General features: G+C 32.8%; 1 protein-coding gene across 1 annotated transcript; it reads left to right on the top strand.

Moving 5' to 3' along the window:
* Positions 1–11,473: 11,473 nt before the first annotated feature.
* LOC132748336 (uncharacterized) lies at positions 11,474–12,700 on the top strand. The gene has a single exon (XM_060737918.1). The coding sequence runs from the start codon at positions 11,474–11,476 to the stop codon at positions 12,698–12,700; it is 1,227 nt and encodes a 408-aa protein (XP_060593901.1).
* The last annotated feature ends 4,661 nt before the right edge of the window (positions 12,701–17,361 follow it).

Genomic DNA, 17,361 nt, shown 5'->3' with positions numbered 1-17,361 from the left:
ACACAAGCTTTTTTTACATTTTTAGTTTGTTATACACATCATATAAAACAGGTAAAAACCCTTAAAAAATCTAACCATGGCAAACCAGTAAAATGCAATTCAAATTTTGCATTTGTTTCGAGTTTTTATATGGCTCTGCATGTACACCATACACAGAGTTTTATACTGTAACCGGTGTCGAGGTAAACAAAAGTTATGAGGCCGCGCGATTTAAATATATCAAAATTTACACATTTACTACTTGAAGTTGGATTTAGAAGCTGTTGTGCAAAGTATGTATAAATTTTTATATTATATTTACTTGTTTTTACAACTTTTAGCCTCGTACATGCCCAAATATCAAATACAATGAATGAATTGTAATGGGTTTTCGTGTGTATATAAATCAGCGTTTGTCGTTTAAAACAGTAAAGATTCTGCAATTTTCATTAGATATAAATAATCATTAGCCTATATATTTACATTCCTTTTGATAATAAGATGTTTATGAAGTAGGAAAAATAAAAATAAACAAATTTAAGTTTATCCTTGGTAGCTTCAAAATGTAACTACGGAAGCGTGTTTGGGTAAACAATGCACGAAATCTAGAATAAATTGTTATTAATTTTAGAATCATAAATGCATGATATTTATTAACAGATCATTAGTTTTTGGTAAAAATGTCATTGTGTATTCATTTTAATAACATTTGGAAGATAAGAATTGAAAGGTAATACTGAGTGTGATACGAGTATATTATCTTTTTTACATACTAGTGATATATGAGATGTCAGGGGAGTCAAAACCAGATACATAATTACAATGATTATGTAATTTCAAAATTGTGATTCCAAAAAAGGGAGAAAACTTATTTTACAGTCACAGTAAGCAGTTCAAATTGTTGTTTAGCTCCATGGTTTAACCAGAGACATAGATAACATGTTATCTGTGTCTCTGGTTTAACTAAATTGTGCTACAAATATTGATGAGGAGCTATATTCGGAGTTAACTGTTGCTTTGCCAGTGGTAATAAATCCCCAATTTGAGTGTTAAATTCTTTGTACAATTTTACAAACACATGAGATAAGATATTTTCAATACAAACGTAATGAATCAGAGATGTTTGTGCTAATATAGATATCTGTATGTCCATCTACACTGTCTGTCTTTCTGTTTAAAAACATGTCTATCTGCCTTTCTGTCCGTCTAGCTCTCTGTTTTTTGTCTTTACCAAAAAATAAAATTTGATAGTTGTAAAACTTGATTCTAAGATACTGTTAACATCTGCCTATCTTTAATAGGGTTTGTCTATCTGTTTGTTTTCCTTTCCTTATGCTTTTCGTCCTATATTTATGAAAACCTCAGCATATGGTCTGTGAATCATATTGAAAGTATTGGCCTAAACGAACAGATAACTCATTTATATGAAGTGATTGATAAATAGTTTGGGTGCTTTTTTTGATAAGCCAAAAATGAAAGCCCTGTCATACCTACAACCATGTGACCACAGGGGAAATGCCTCCTTTTATTTAATTCTGTTTCTCTCGTCAATATCAGATGCATTAAAAAGCAAATTTACATGAAAATTGCAGAGCCGGTTTGATTGAGTCTGTATATGACGGATAATGAAAAATTGCAACATCCCTCATGCCCCCTAGCACCGGATTGAGCGGTACTAAATTCTCAACACTTTAAAGTGCTGGATTCAATGATCCCGAAAGACCAGAAAAATATAACAATACTGAAGTGAAGTACGGGGCAACTTTTTACGGCTGTCATGCAGCACTTCACATCTATAAATATCTGGTAAAATAAGTGATCCCTCGGAAGCCTTAAAAACAGCAAACTTACTGAAAATTACAGGCATGGTTTGATCGAGTCTGTGATCATGAAAGCTGTATTTGACGTTGAACATACGTTTTGCTCTATAGTGCACCCAAATTTATGCATTTCTCTGAAGAGGACTCCACTTTTTGGGTAAAATTTATTTGATGAATAGTATTATTTTTTTAAGACCAGACAATGTTTTTTTTGTAATCTCTTTTGAATTCCATTTTAGATGACTGGATGTAAAGCCGAAATGATAGAAAAGAGTATTGTTATCATTACGACGAGAAGAGAAAACTGCAAGATACCATAATGATTAGAAGTTTAGAAACAAGAAAAAAATGTTGAACGTATATTTATTTAAGACAATAACTGTGTTACAGTGTAAGTTGCAGAAAGAACATAAATTTCATGGCGATGTTGTCAGTAAAGTTGAAACCTTCGACTTTCATGTTTAAATCAAGTCTTTGTGTAAAACAAGACACTTTAAGCGTGAAGTAAGGTCCTAGGAAGAATCAAAGGCGTAAATGGCCTCCTGACAGCTAAAATACGTTACCACCATTGTTGTAACAGTAACAGTCATTTCAAGACGTTCTTTTTATGAAAAGTGCAAACACATGACTTGCAAATCTAGTGAAAAGACTCTCAAAACAGCAGGAGAAAGCTTTTTAACCACTATGCAATACTTTGAAAGTTATTGAAAGGATAACTTTTTTTTAAATGTGACTAGGTGTAGTCGAACTAATGAGCATTATGAGAGACATACAGATGTGGAGATCACTTAAATATCTCTTTATATAATAAGGAAGAACACATAAATAGGTTAAACAAGATGTGATGGCATTCAATTTCAAAGGTGAAATATTTTTTAAAGCAACCTAAATGATACATGACATGAAATTGGCATTTTGTGCATAAACAAATAATAATTTCGAACCATTACTTATCTAAAGACATAACTACAGATTATCAGCATTTATTCTTCACTAACTTAAGTGTTGTGCAATATAGATAGTTGGACAAATCCTGGCGATGATAAATGAAGTTATTTCTACTAAATCATGTTAAAAAGTGATAGTTTGCATAACATTTATGGGTAATATTTGCATGGATGAGACTTTGGTAACGTACAAATATGTTAAATGACACAGCAAAAGACTAAATAACGAGTTACTTTCAGAAATTGAGTATATTACCAGATGCATTGTTTGTTGTAACTAAGTTTGTTTTCTTTATTTTTATAAATTATTCAAAAATAGTTAAAAAATGCTAGAATAATGTCAATGTAATTGATGTAACGTATGTTACATTTTGCTTAAGTCATTATGTTTCTTTATTTATATAAGCTTATGTGATATAAATATTACTTGAACCTCTTTTCAATTGTATATATTAGGTATTTTTAAGATAATTCAATTTGAACGTTTTGCATTATTATTACATGTATAATGAGTGGGTGGGGTAATAATCTTGTGTGTCACAAGTGAATCAATAATAAAAAAGAGGCCAAACCTGTTATTATTCATTGCAAATTCTATTTTTATGAACACCAATACATGCTGGCTAAAAAAACTACCAATCTATAACAGAGAAAGACAAGACAATCGCCACATATTAAACATATTACGATAATATATATTACGATTTTTATGCCTGGACAGGTACTCGTAAACTACTGGCCAAAAGTCAAGTTTCCGAAGGTATATTTTTTTAGGGTTTTACTACAAGGTCCATGCATATATATTGATTGCAAAATACTAAAGAAAGCTTGTGTTGCAATTTGTTTGATGTCAAGCTTCATATACTCATAACTTTAGTGGCCTATTATAAATTGACTCGATTATGGTTCAGCATTACTATAACGTACATACCCACAAAGATTTGATTGGGACAGTGAAAGATATTTGATGAATTGTTGACAAAGTTTCATTGTAAGGATGCAATATTAAAACAACATGTATCTTTAAAAAGATGCTCGGCCGAAGTCAAACTTTTCACCTGCATAGGATAATCTACTACTAACCACGTTAACCGCAAACAGAACATTTTATTTGTCCTCAATAGTTTTATTTCAGTTTATTTTTACCCGCAATGTTTTTCCCCATTAATTGTCATCTTAGACTTAAACAATGTACCTTACATTATTTGATTTTAATCAAAATGAATTTGATTTGAATAGGAATTTATAATAAAACAAAGATTAAGAAGATACTGTACACTAATTCCATGGAGAATTTGCAACTGTAAATTAGTCGAAAGGTCTTTCAATCGTCTTATGCCCGGTTCGAGAGGAGAATATAATGACTAGAACAGCTTAGAAGAGAAACCCAATCGAACGGAAAAGTATCAAAAAGGTGACCTGTCATATTTAATTTCATGTATTTATTGGAAAGCTGTTAGAAACATCTAGAAAATATTATTGTGTTTTTATATTTATTCTGAATTATATCTTTCTCCAACACTTCTTGCCATCGCGCAATCGAACATACTTCTACCTATAACGGAAGCTCTTCTAAAGTATCAATCCAACAGGCTATTAGTTTTAAAATGACCAATGAAAATTCTGCCTATATTCATTTTTACTGTTAATTTTAGCGGAAGTCAAGGTGAAATCAGACGGCCATTGGCCGAAAAAAATGAGAAACATACGAAATACATGTACATAATATCGTCACCTATACATTGTACGATCGAATCATATTCAGATATAGACACAACACACTTCAAAGGCGTAAGAAAGGAAACATTTTACAGTCCCTTTTAAAAAGCCATTATATGTATTTTGGACCAGTCTATAGATTAAATTTTAGATTTATCACAATTACTGAAGTCTGAATGCAATGCGTTAGATACTAAAAGTGAACAATTGGTATAGCAGAGATGTAGATGTAAACAGAACAAAATTTTATTTTAGATTTGAGCATTTCGCTCCTCATCCATAACATGTATACATTATTGTGTAAAAGTCAAACAATATAATGATATAATACAATATTGAATTTGACAGTATCTGTGGTACATATAACAAAAGAAGGTATAGAATATATACATCAGTATCATTTAACATGAAATTCTAAACGTACATGGCAATAAATTAAGCACTTATTTATTTATTATTTATTTATTAATTATTTCTTGTAATAGATTATTTCTTAAAGCAGAATTTAGGAAACAAACTAAATTTTTCAACATTTTTTCATCTCTGGTTGACAGCAACTGGTTAAGTTCAAACATAGATGGTCTTTCATAACAATATTTATCAATGTAACGTTTTCTTATAATTCTATTGCAGGGACACACACATATCATATGGAATTCATCCTCAATGTCTCTAGATAGACATATATTGCATGTTCTTTCGCCTCTTTCAATTCTATTCTGACCATATCGTCCGGTTTCAATCCTAAGGCAATGTGCGGATATTCTAAATTTGGTAATTAACAGATCTATAATTGTTTCTACATAAAATACTCAAATACTCCACATATTCAAATTGATGATTTAAATATCTATATAAATGTAATACTTGATTACTCTCTACATTGCTACTCCAATTCTGTGTGAATATATCACTGAACATAGATATAAAGTGGGTCACATTTACTGTTAACGGTGTTTCAAACACATATCCAAAACCATTTTCATATAATAACTTCTTTACTTTTGAAACCCAGTAATTCTTATTCTTACATAAATCCTCTAAAAAAAGTTCATATATTTTACTTATTATACAATTATTAGTATTTTTGATCTTAAGAAAATACTTGACAATTTTAACACATCTGTTTACACAACGAATGTCGTCCTAATTCTTCATATACAGCTACACTACTGGGCGATAATTTTACATTTAGAATTCTTTTGCAAAATTTAGATGTATCCTTTCAATGTCTTTGTTTTTAGTAAATCCCCAAACTTCAGAAGAGTAACTTATGCTGTGTTCTCACCTCCGATCAGATCAACTCGATCAAGCACGATCAAGCGATCGGGTACCGGCCTAGCTCGGTCTGCATGCGTGATCGGGGCTGGTCGGAGCGGTCTATTTTGGTCGGCATGGCTCGGCTTCCTACCCGAAGGTTTTTGACATGTCAAAAAAATTTGAGTAGCGATCGAGTAGATAAGCGGTCGAGAAGCGAACGTATAGTGATCGAGTAGAAAATCTAGTTGATCGAGAATAAATCGTGTAACGATCTAGTTTGGTCGGGTATACATCTCTTACCCGATCTGTACACGATCATCTCGACTTCTACTCGAGCATTATCCACGATCATTACGATTTGGTCGGGTGGAAATCTGGCAACGATCGAGCTGAGGTCCAGTTAGTCTAGTTGAGATCGTGTATGACTCGCGTATAGGTCTGGGTGCTCGAGAAGAAGTCGGGATGTTGGTCGGGTTGACGTCGAGAAGAAGTCGTAAAACATCGTGTAGGGTGAAATTGAGGTCGTGTAGGAGTCGAGAATGTGCATTTAATCTAGCTTGGTCGGGCTTCATCGGGGAATAAATGTGATCGGGACGATCAAGTTGATCTGATCGGCGGTGAGAACATAGCATTAAAATTGAGGAAACAAATGAATTAAATAAACTCAACATTGTCTTTGGGATAAAATCAAAGTTCTTTGTATCATTCATTAAACAATTCATAGCTTTAAGCGCCTTGCCTACGAGCATCTGTGTATTATAGTTAAAATTGCCATTTGAGTCAAACACCACACCTGAATAGTTGAAATATTTTACAAAAGCTAAATTTGTGTCATTGAAAGTCCAATTTTTATTTTCATGCAAAAAACATAACTTTGGTTCTGTCAATGTTAACGATTAATCGTCATCTCCAACAGTATGTGAGCAAGTCATCTAAACGTTGTTGTATTCCTTCTACAGTGTCCGAAAATGCGTATAAAAACACACCAGAGTCAAATCATCAAATTTCAAGCCACTTTCTGGTCTCGAACCAATGTACAACTCTAGATCTTCAACGAACAAAGACCACAATAACGGTGAACATATCTCTCCCTGTTTTAGGCGCACTGCTATTTCCAGGAAGTCCGAGAATTCATTTCCATGACGTACTCTACATTTCACTTGCTCATAAATTGACCTTATGACCCTGAGCAATTTACCGTTTATTCCCAGTTTTGACATTTTGAACCACAATAAGTTCCGGTTTACATTATCAAAACATTTTTGCATATCTATATATAAAGGTAGTGTAGATGCGTTTACCATTATTATATGCCCGAAAGAATTTCGGGCATATTATGTTATACCCGCTGGCGTCCGTCCGTCTGTCCGAGCGCACGAGAGGGTATATGTTGGGTACTAAATACCCAACAACTACAAATCCTACTCACTCCGCATTTATTGTTGGGTATTTTTATTGAATTTTGATGTATTGTTCGGTACTTTTTTACACAGTAAAATACCCAACAAGAATACAAATGTAAGGACGTCCGTCTGTCCGTCCGTCCGTTAGCAATTCGGTTTCCCGAGCATAACTTAAGTTCCATTTGACCCACAATATTCAAACTTCATAGGATGATATCCATATTGGGTAGAAGACCCCTATTGATTTTGGGGTCACAAGGTCAAAGGTCAAGGTCATTATGACCTTAAAACTGAAAACAGTTTCCGGAGCATAACTTAAGTTCCATTTGGCCCACAGTGTTCAAATTTCATATGATAATTATCCATATTGGGTAGAAGATCCCTTTTGATTTTGGGGTCACAAAGTCAAAGGTCAAGGTCATTATTACTTTAAAACTGAAAACAGCTTCTGGAGCATGACTTAAGTCCCATTTTGCCCACAGTGCTCAAACTTCATAGGATGATTGTCCATATTGTGTAGAAGACCCCTATTGATTTTTGGATCATAAGGTCAAAGGTCAAGATCATTATTACTTTAAAACTGAAAACAAATTCCGGAGCATAACTAAAGTTCCATTAGGGCCACAGTATTCAAACTTCATAGGATGATTGTTTGGCCCACAGTGTTCAAACTTCATAGGGTGAGGGGCGTCCGTGGCCGAGTGGTTAAGGTCGTTGACTTCAAACCACTTGCCCCTCACCGCTGTGGGTTCGAATCCCGACAGGGACTTTGGATTCTTTCATGTGGGGAAGCTATCCAGCTAGCTTACGGAACGTCGGTGGTTCTACTCAGGTGCCAATTCGTGCCTGAAATAATGCACGAAAGGGCACCTGATGTCTTCCTCCACCAGTAAAGCTGGAACGTCGCGATATGACCTATACTGTGTCGATGTGACGTAAAACCCAAAATAAACAATAAACAATCATAGGGTGATTGTCCATATTGGGTAGAACTCCCCTATTGATTTTGGGATCACAAGGTCAAAGTTCAAGGTCACTATTACCTTAGAACTGAAAACAGTTTCCAGAGCATAAGTTAAGTTCCATTTGACCCACAATATTCAAACTTCATAGGACGATTGTCATTTGAAGGAGGTATATATAATACTTTATTTAATTATCATGTCTTACAAATGCTTAATCCTTACTAAAAAACACACTTTCGGGCATATAATGCTCCATGCTCCGCCTAGCGGTGCTCTTGTTCAACTTGTGATTAACTATACTGTGTAGGCAAAATATCCATTATTTCTTAAATCCGAAATGCGAATCTGATATTATGTTATGCTTATCACTCCCGTCTGACATTCTCTTATTTAATATTGATGTGAATATTTTCGACATAGAACTAACTAGTGTTATTCCTCTATAACTATCGACAATACTAGCATAATGTTAAGACCGTTCATCAAATCTTACTGCCGCGGTAATCAGGTCAAAAAATAGTATGAAATTTTTAAGCTGACTCATCACTTAATTTAAACTTTATTTATTCAATAATTTGTACATAAATGACATTTACAAACATTGCACAACAATGTAATTCAGACCTGATTGGAAAACAAGTAAAACAATACTTATATCAATTCCTCTCCAGTAAATGTAATTTTCAAGATAAAGGTACAAAAATGTTGAAGTTAGATATAAGACTCATCACTTATCACCGTTATTGACAAGTTAAAACAAGTTTTTGTTCATAACCATCATACTTGCTATTTGTAAAGTTTATAATTCTCAGAGAAACGCTTTGTTTAAACGTTTTCTAAATTTTAAAATTACTACTCACGTTTACTGCGGAGGTAAATCGGTCATGCAATAAATAGTTCTGATATTTAAACCCTTATACTTTTAACAACTATATCGGTAAAATCAAAAACAAAACGCATTATTGTAAAGTACTGATTAAATGTTTAAATTATTTCGGCAAAATATTGTTTTTATTTTTGAAAACAATTTTCCAAATTACTACGCAGCGACAAACTGTGAAAGACGGGTTATAACTAGAACGCTGCCGTTTTGATTATTGTAAGAGAATACCGTAGTGTCACTATCATGAATGTTGTTATAAACCATTATTAGTCCTTAAAATATTATTTTTTAAAAATACAAATATTGATAAACTGTCGCTTACATCAGGACATACATCATGCCTGTGTCTAACATATTAGTACACCCTAGGAGGCTGTACGCGGAAAATGCACACAAAACCACTTTATCATATAGCTGTTAGTAAATATTTTGCATACATTTGATTAAGAATTCACTGAAAGTGATGAACATATAGTTTGAAAACATTATATTCTTGAACCATTTTCGCCAAAAATAAAAACACACTATTTTACTATAATTATGATGTCACATATTTCAATAAAATATTCATTATGAAGTCTCCCTGCCTTGCCTCGTTTCAAACAACTTACTGCATGGCGCCCTTCATCAGTTGTAATTACAGGATCTAATTCCGCGAAAATAGGGTCATCATAACAATACTGGTTATCGCGCCAGGATCAGTAGTATAGTGTTAATGCTATCTGATAAGTTCCTAAAATAGTCATAGAATTCTTGCAGTGATATATTTTCGTTTAGTTGTGTTTTTTTTCTTTGAAAAGTATTTTCAGCTTTTACTGTACTTCAATTTCTCTCATCTTTATTAGTTTACTCATATTGCGCAAAGATTTATACTGTCTCTTTTTAACATTAACTGGTGTCTATTTTCATTTGTCTTCACTTCATCAAACCAATCTGATTTTTTCATCATTTTTTTAGTATCAAATTGTATATGAGCCGTGTCACGACAAAACCAACATAGTGGGTTTGCGACCAGTATGGATCCAGACCAGCCTGCGCATCCGCGCAGTCTGATCAGGATCCATGATGTTCGCTATCAGTTTCTCTACTTGTTACAGGGTTTGTAAGCGAACAGCATGGATCCTGATCAGACTGCGCGGATGCGCAGGCTGGTCTGGATCCATGCTGGTCGCAAACCCATTATGTTGGTTTTGTCGTGACACGGCTCATATTTTGTTTCCGCATGGTTAATTCCTTGTGGAACAATGGCTTAGCCTCTTGTCCGAATCTGTCGACCGTTTCATTTACTTTGATGTTATCAAATATTTCCTCCTCTGAATAGCTTATTAAATTGTTTAATTCAGACAATCTGGCAATTAATCCTCTGCTTATATTATCTCTTTTATCTGCAGACCATTTCGTTGACTGTAAAGAATTTAAATTGCTACTATCTCGTGTTATAGTCTTGGTTGAAAAAGTAAATTCTATAATTCTAAAATTCTATATTTGTACCATAATAAATATTACAACGTTATTGCTGCTGTTTAACTGCTGATGCATAAATCTTTTTTAGCTTGCGTTTCAGTCTTAAGTTGTTTATATTAAGGTATACAAAGATATCAAATTTGACCGTGGACATAAAGTGAAGTGTTCTAAATAAGTTATATTTTCTATCAAACCACAATTAAATAACCCATATGACATATCTTTAAATATATATATATATATATATTAAATAAATAATTCTTCAAAATATTTTTTGAAAGTATAAACCATAATGGTGAAAAATATAGAATTACTGCATACATTTTATAGTGATGTATACAAAATATCTATTTTTTCAGCCGGTGTCTCTTTGAACATTTTTTCATTTGTAATACATACGAGGGCTGTCAGATAAAGTCGAGAACAATGTCTGTAAAAAAAAATATTACGCCTGAGCCTTAACTAATTTTGCAGTTGTGTATCTCCATCAATTTGAAGTATAATAAGAAACATTATTTTTTAGAAAGTATGCATACATTAAATATTGAAGCATTGATACAGGTCTGGGGTGTGAGTATGCTGCACACGTCAAAACTCGTCATTTTATCAACCTAACAACAGAGTAGTGATCAAAGACGTCATTTATCATGCAACTGCTATGGTAACTGCCCGATAACACTTGCCTGATAATTATTTTTGATATCACGTCAGTAACCTGATATCAAAAATTAGCTCCGCCCATTTTAACGGACTTTTTTCAATTGCTTATATTCTCATTTTCATCAGCATGTGAATTCTACAATGTGATCTCATACCCTTACAAGTCTTGAATCAATATGCGAAATTTATTTATTTATTATTTCGATTTCAATTACGAATAAATTAGATAGCGAATAACTAAATGAAGTGACGTCATAATTTATATTGCAAATGACATCATCGATGTTCACGTAATACTATACATGTATTGGCTGGAGTTCTTCCACTTGATTTGAGGCGAGAAGAACTGAGTATTCGAGAATGTGGGAAAATAATGGCAAAAGATATCAGGCAAAACATTGCAAAAAGTTTAAAAAGCTGTCAAGATAGGTATGGAAAAGTCAGAGAAAAATTCCAATCTCCATTCTTTTGCATGCTCACACAGGTAGAGGACATGAAATCATTAACCACCATCACACTGAACAGTATTGAACCAGAGTTTTCATACCTTGAATACCTGCAACCATCTAGAACCAGACCAGATTATTGGAACAATCTAGGATCCTCCAAATCAAGAACTGTTAAACAAGAAGACGATGCAAGACAACACATCTCATCACTTCTATCTGATGTAGATACCAAAACAGCTGTAGCATTTACTGATGGTTCCTGTAGAGGAAATCCAGGTCCATGTGGTGCTGGAGCCTGCATTCTTCTTCCAAACACAGAAGTTATAGAACTGAAACAACCAGTATCAAAATTATCATCAATTTTAGTAGGAGAACTGGTTGCCATTAAATTTAAAATAACACTTCAAGCCCTACTTACTGAGATTGGAAGATTTGAAATAAATAAGGTAAAACTACTTAGTGATAGTCAGTCCGCTGTTGGAATTATTGATCTTGGCTGGGAAAATAAGACACACAAAGTCCTGTCAACAGAGATACTCCAGTTGAGGAAAGAGCTTGAATTAGCAGATGTTACTGTTAATTTTGATTGGACTCCTGGTCATGCTGGCATAAAAGGAAATGACCTTGCTGACAGACTTGCAAAAGAAGCAGCAAAAGAAGCTGAGGAAATGGAAACAGAAGATTCACTCTTTGTAACAAGTCAAAGTGACATTCGCCACTCAGCTAGAGAATCAGTCCGCATTAAATGGCAGAGAAGATGGGAAATTGTTGAAACTGGCAGGCATCTCTATGGACTCAAGCCTCAAGTCCAACCCAAAAAAATTAACTTCCATGGCTTGAGCAACCAAAGACAGTTACTTCAACTACAAAGTGGATATTGCCTCAATGATTATTTGAACAAGATTGGGGCGAAAAACACAAGTCTATGTAATTGTGGAGAAGTGGAGACAGTAACACATTTTATAGAGGACTGTACCCTGTACGAGACATCAAGAGAAAACCTGAAGAAAGAAATATTCCTAAAGACAGGAATAAGTGTATTTACAAAAGAACTATTGCTGTCAGACATACAAGAAGACCAATTCAAAGACCATAGACAAGAGTTGTCAAATATTGCAAATGAATTTGTCAAATCATCCAAAAGATTTTAATTTTTTTTTTTTTTTTTTTTTTTTTTCATCCAAAAGATTTTTATTATTTTTCCCCCCTTTCAGTATAGATTCTATTTCATAATCATTATTAAATTATTGTAACCCTACTTGAGAGTTTTTACCGTAAATCGGAAATACCAGAGTTTAGCTGTACATACCGGAGTGACAACACGGCCATTATCAAGGCTTTGAACGAAACGAATGTAATCATAACAAACAGGCTAGACGATTTTCTTTGAGAACTTGTAAATGTTTACTTTATTCGCCGGATTATTATTTAATAAGTGAACAAATTGTTTAATTTAAAAAATAAGACACATGTTTGTGTAGCTTGTGTTTGATTGCAGATTTGACTTTTCTTTGATTGAAATATCGTGAACATTTGAATTTCACAATTCAAGACAAAAATTGCAGTAAAGTTTAGTTTATGTGATTCTAAGCGGATTTTTGGATCGATGTTTAAATTAAAGGTAAGAATGTTATCGTATTAGGCCTACATTTTGTTGTATCTTTTATCCGAGTCGAAAGAAAAAATGGCCGCCAATTACAAATTCTAAGTTTCAGGGGCGGAGGAATTTGTTTTCAAGAATTATTTCTTTGAACAAAAATCCCCCTTTTTAACGAAATTCGCTATTTTAAAGTATATTATTTTGTTATTTTGACAGTTATTATGTGTCACATGATAAATAGAAAAACATGCTACTGTCTTTTGATATCAATTTTATCAGGCTCGGCTGATATAGGCAGAAAGGGCTCGGCAAGCCTCGCCCTTTCTAGCCCATATCAGCTCGCCTGATAAGCCGAGCCCTTTCTGCCCATATCAGCCGAGCCTGATAAAATTGATATCAAAAGACAGTAGCATGTTATTCTCTATTAATATGCTTTATGTTAACACGTTATCATGTACCGTATGCCCGGCGTTAAATGTCAAATTTTCAAGGAATTCGCAACACATATATCGTTATCGTGCATCTTTTACTTCATATAAGTCTTATTAGTCGAAATATCAACGCGATCAGAGCTACGCCCTGCGCGTTGAACACAATAAAGACCAATTTAGTGGTGGACGTTCCGACTCAAAATTGAGTCGGAAGAAAAATTCTTAAAAAACCAATAAAACAACAAAATTGGAATGAAAGAATTAGTTACCTTTGAAGATATATTCCTTAAGAAGTAAATTCTACACACTTTATTATATGACATAGGTTCATAAGACAATAATCCTATTTAAACTACACCCTGTAACACATCGATACAATTTCCCTATTCGCCATTGAATGCGTGACGTCATAGCAGTAAAGTGCACAATGCGGAATCATGTACGCGGGTTTTTGGCTTGCAGCCACGGCTGCAAGCCATTTCATTTGGAAAACCTGTTCCGGTTAGGTGGTTTTCTGCTTACATTTATAAGTGCATGATTGAACGGGAAACCAGCTGAAATCGTGCCAATCGCAACTTTTCGGCCTTTTCCGTCACTCTTCGGATTAATGATAATAGCCGATGTACTTCCGATTGCAATCGTGACAATTCGGGCGATTCTGTCATACTGCGGAATCAGACGAAGTAATATTACGGAAATCTAAGCTATTTTAGTTACTTCGGTAATCCCAGTTTGTTTATATAAATAGGATTCGTATTTTACTTGATTTATTGATTTAAACCGTAATAAATTATAAACGAAATTGTTCCGTTTCAATTCTTTTTCAAGACGCAAAAGTTAGTTTCTTTTATAATTGTTTTTTGTCTGTATTAGTTTTACACAATAGAGGATGTTGACTGTAGTAGTATTCCGTCTTCAAAGGGTGGTCCAAATCACACAGTGCATGATCGAGTTATATTTAGATCTACTGAACTTGGTGAGGTAATCTAAAAATAGCCCATGCATATCATTAACCTTACCACGTGATGATTTATAGATAGCGCATCGTATCTGGGAACATGCTTATTAATTAAATGAAATGTGCACACTTGTTTCCTTTCAGTATGATAGATCTTCACGTTAGTATTTTTACGATTGGTTATTTTCTTTATTAGTTTTATACAATAGAGAATAGATTTCAAATCGTTTTGACAAAATATATTCGTTTTTACAAAAATAAAAACAAATAAATATGTTGGGATGAAGGCACAACTGTGCAAGCCTTTCCTTTTAAAAGGAAACTTTATTACGACGATAATTTTATAGTTGCCCTTAATTGACATACAGTTGAGTTCACACTAAACTTCCCACCCTTGTGCACTTCTAGTGCACTAGAGCTGAACTAGTAGTGCACACCGTGTGCACTTCTACTTCTAGTGCACTAGACCATATGACCAGGCTGGCCAGTGAAGGTGACACCTAAATGGTTTATTGGATAATTGCATATCAAGTGACAAGGGGCATTCATTGTTAAGCTGCTGTAAGAAAAAAACTTTGGGAATATATGGCCTATTCATGAATATAAATAAGTAAATTTTAAAATCAGCAGTTTTAACATTTTATGTGATATCATGCTAGATCTTAAATTTTTTTTTTTTATTTATTGTAATCATATTTTTCTTAACCAGTATTTAAGTGTATGTGTAAAATAATACCCCTTAAAATCAAATTTATAGAATTAATAAGGTTAAATTTAAATATGCTCCGTAATTAATAATTTTAATAATAAGTGTTTTTAAAGCTATTTTTTAATGGCCATGTATTTCAATTTTTCAAGTGTACAAATGGGAAAATCAATGTGATAATTCTGGCCCAATTAATTTAGTTTGTAACAATATAAACTTTTTTTCATAAGCTCAAACAAATCAAGGAAAGGTTTATATTTAAGCTAAAACATTATTTCTATAATATATAACTTAGAGACTATTCCTAATGTTCGATATTGAAAGAGAATATTAATGGGATATGGACAAAATATTAATACATTGATTTCAAAACAATCAATATACTGTGAAAATTTAGTATTCAACTGTGTAATGCTTGCATATGTTTTAAAGATATAAATAATTAAAATATTATACATAAAATAAATAAATTTTATAACTTTATTCATGATTTCAATATTAAAAATTTAATGTATAAAGGGAATACTTTTATTGAAGATGAAAATCTCAAATCATGCTGTGTATTGGTATTTTCTGAGAGGGACTGTTTGTTATACCACTTCTCCTGCTGATAAGAGGCCTCAGGGGTAAATAACAAAGAACAGTCAATTTTTGCAGATTATAAGTATGCATTGAAATTCCCTGGTTTTCTCAAAATGCATGTAAGACATTATGCCTGGGATTCATCAGGCGGTTGGCACTCAGGCTAGTTAGTCATATAGATAAATGACCATAATTCTTTTTATAATCAAATTTACAAAAAAAAAAAATCATAATGAAATGCATATTAGATATTATTTCTTCGCTAAATCAGAATTTTTCTATATTTATCACATTTCTTGCCATTCTGCTAATCATAAATAATTATTTAGAAATTCCTAATGTTCAAGGATGAAAGAAAATAATTAATTTATTGATTTAAAACAAGTCCATACACTGTGATATCATATTTTTCAAACATTGAATGCTTGCATAAAGATATAAATAATTAAATTTTCCATGAAATAAATAAAATTTGATAACGTTATTCAAGATTTCTATATTTGATAACTTTATGTATAAAGGGAATGCTTTTATAATTATACAAGAGGGAAGTTTCAATACATGCTGTGTATTTTGGTATTTTTCTGAGAGCGACTGTTTTCATTACACTGGTCTCCTGCTGATAAGAGGGCCTCAGGGTAAATAACAAAAATGCAGATGTATGCAATATTTATTTAAAATTTCCTGTGTTTTTTTCCCAAAATAAATGTAGTTATCAAAATTACGATAAATATTCAATATTGCAGTTGTAGTTCAGTCAGTTGGGTTATATTTATTTTACGTGAAACCCTTATTTTTTCTGCTCTTCATAGTTTGTAGGCCTATGATTTCGTGTCTTTTTTTCTAATATTGATTTTAAGCCGACGAATGTATTTATAAATAGAAGAGATTTTCTTTTTTTTCCATTTTCTTTTCATTAGTACGGATCAATATTTTATCTACATTTTGGCCATATTACGGGATTTAATTATTACGTATAAATAATAAATTATTAAATTTACCTGTTTAAAACTTTAAAAATTGATTGTATAAGTATTTTAACCGAAAAAAGAGTTGTTTTCACTAAAACACAACTTTGTTGTCATTGTTTAGCAGTACACTTTCCAAAATTACTAACATATTTGAAAAACATAAGTCATTGATTATTTAGACAGCTGTAGATTTACACTAAAGAAACAAAACGAATAAGAACTATCGTTAGACCCAACCTTTTTATTTGTGACATTAACATATAAGACATTCATGTCAGCAAAGATGTATCTTTAATTTTCTTTTCAAAAAGTCTTTGACAATATCCTGAGTTACCAATACAACTACAGAGTTTTTTTACAATTAGAGCAGCACAAGCATGATAAGCATATGCAAATTTCACATGTTAAATCAGGACAAACAACTCTTGTAGTAAGAGATTCTGTCATTGCTGCCGTTCTCAAACGTGTCTAACACACTTTGTGCGCACACAACTTTCAGATCTGACAACACTTTTCATTTTTTCGGAAGTTATAGTCTTCATTAAAGATCTAGGGAATGGATAC

This window comes from Ruditapes philippinarum, unplaced genomic scaffold (genome assembly GCF_026571515.1).
Source record: "Ruditapes philippinarum isolate M1 unplaced genomic scaffold, ASM2657151v2 ctg475_1_1_1_1, whole genome shotgun sequence".
Taxonomy (NCBI): domain Eukaryota; kingdom Metazoa; phylum Mollusca; class Bivalvia; order Venerida; family Veneridae; genus Ruditapes; species Ruditapes philippinarum.
The sequence above is the reverse complement of the archived record's forward strand: the minus strand, read 5'-3'. Positions and strand labels throughout refer to the sequence as shown.

Excerpts from the sequence above, each read along its gene's own strand:
- LOC132748336 (XM_060737918.1), top strand. The coding sequence starts at position 11,474 with ATGGCAAAAGATATCAGGCAAAACATTGCAAAAAGTTTAAAAAGCTGT.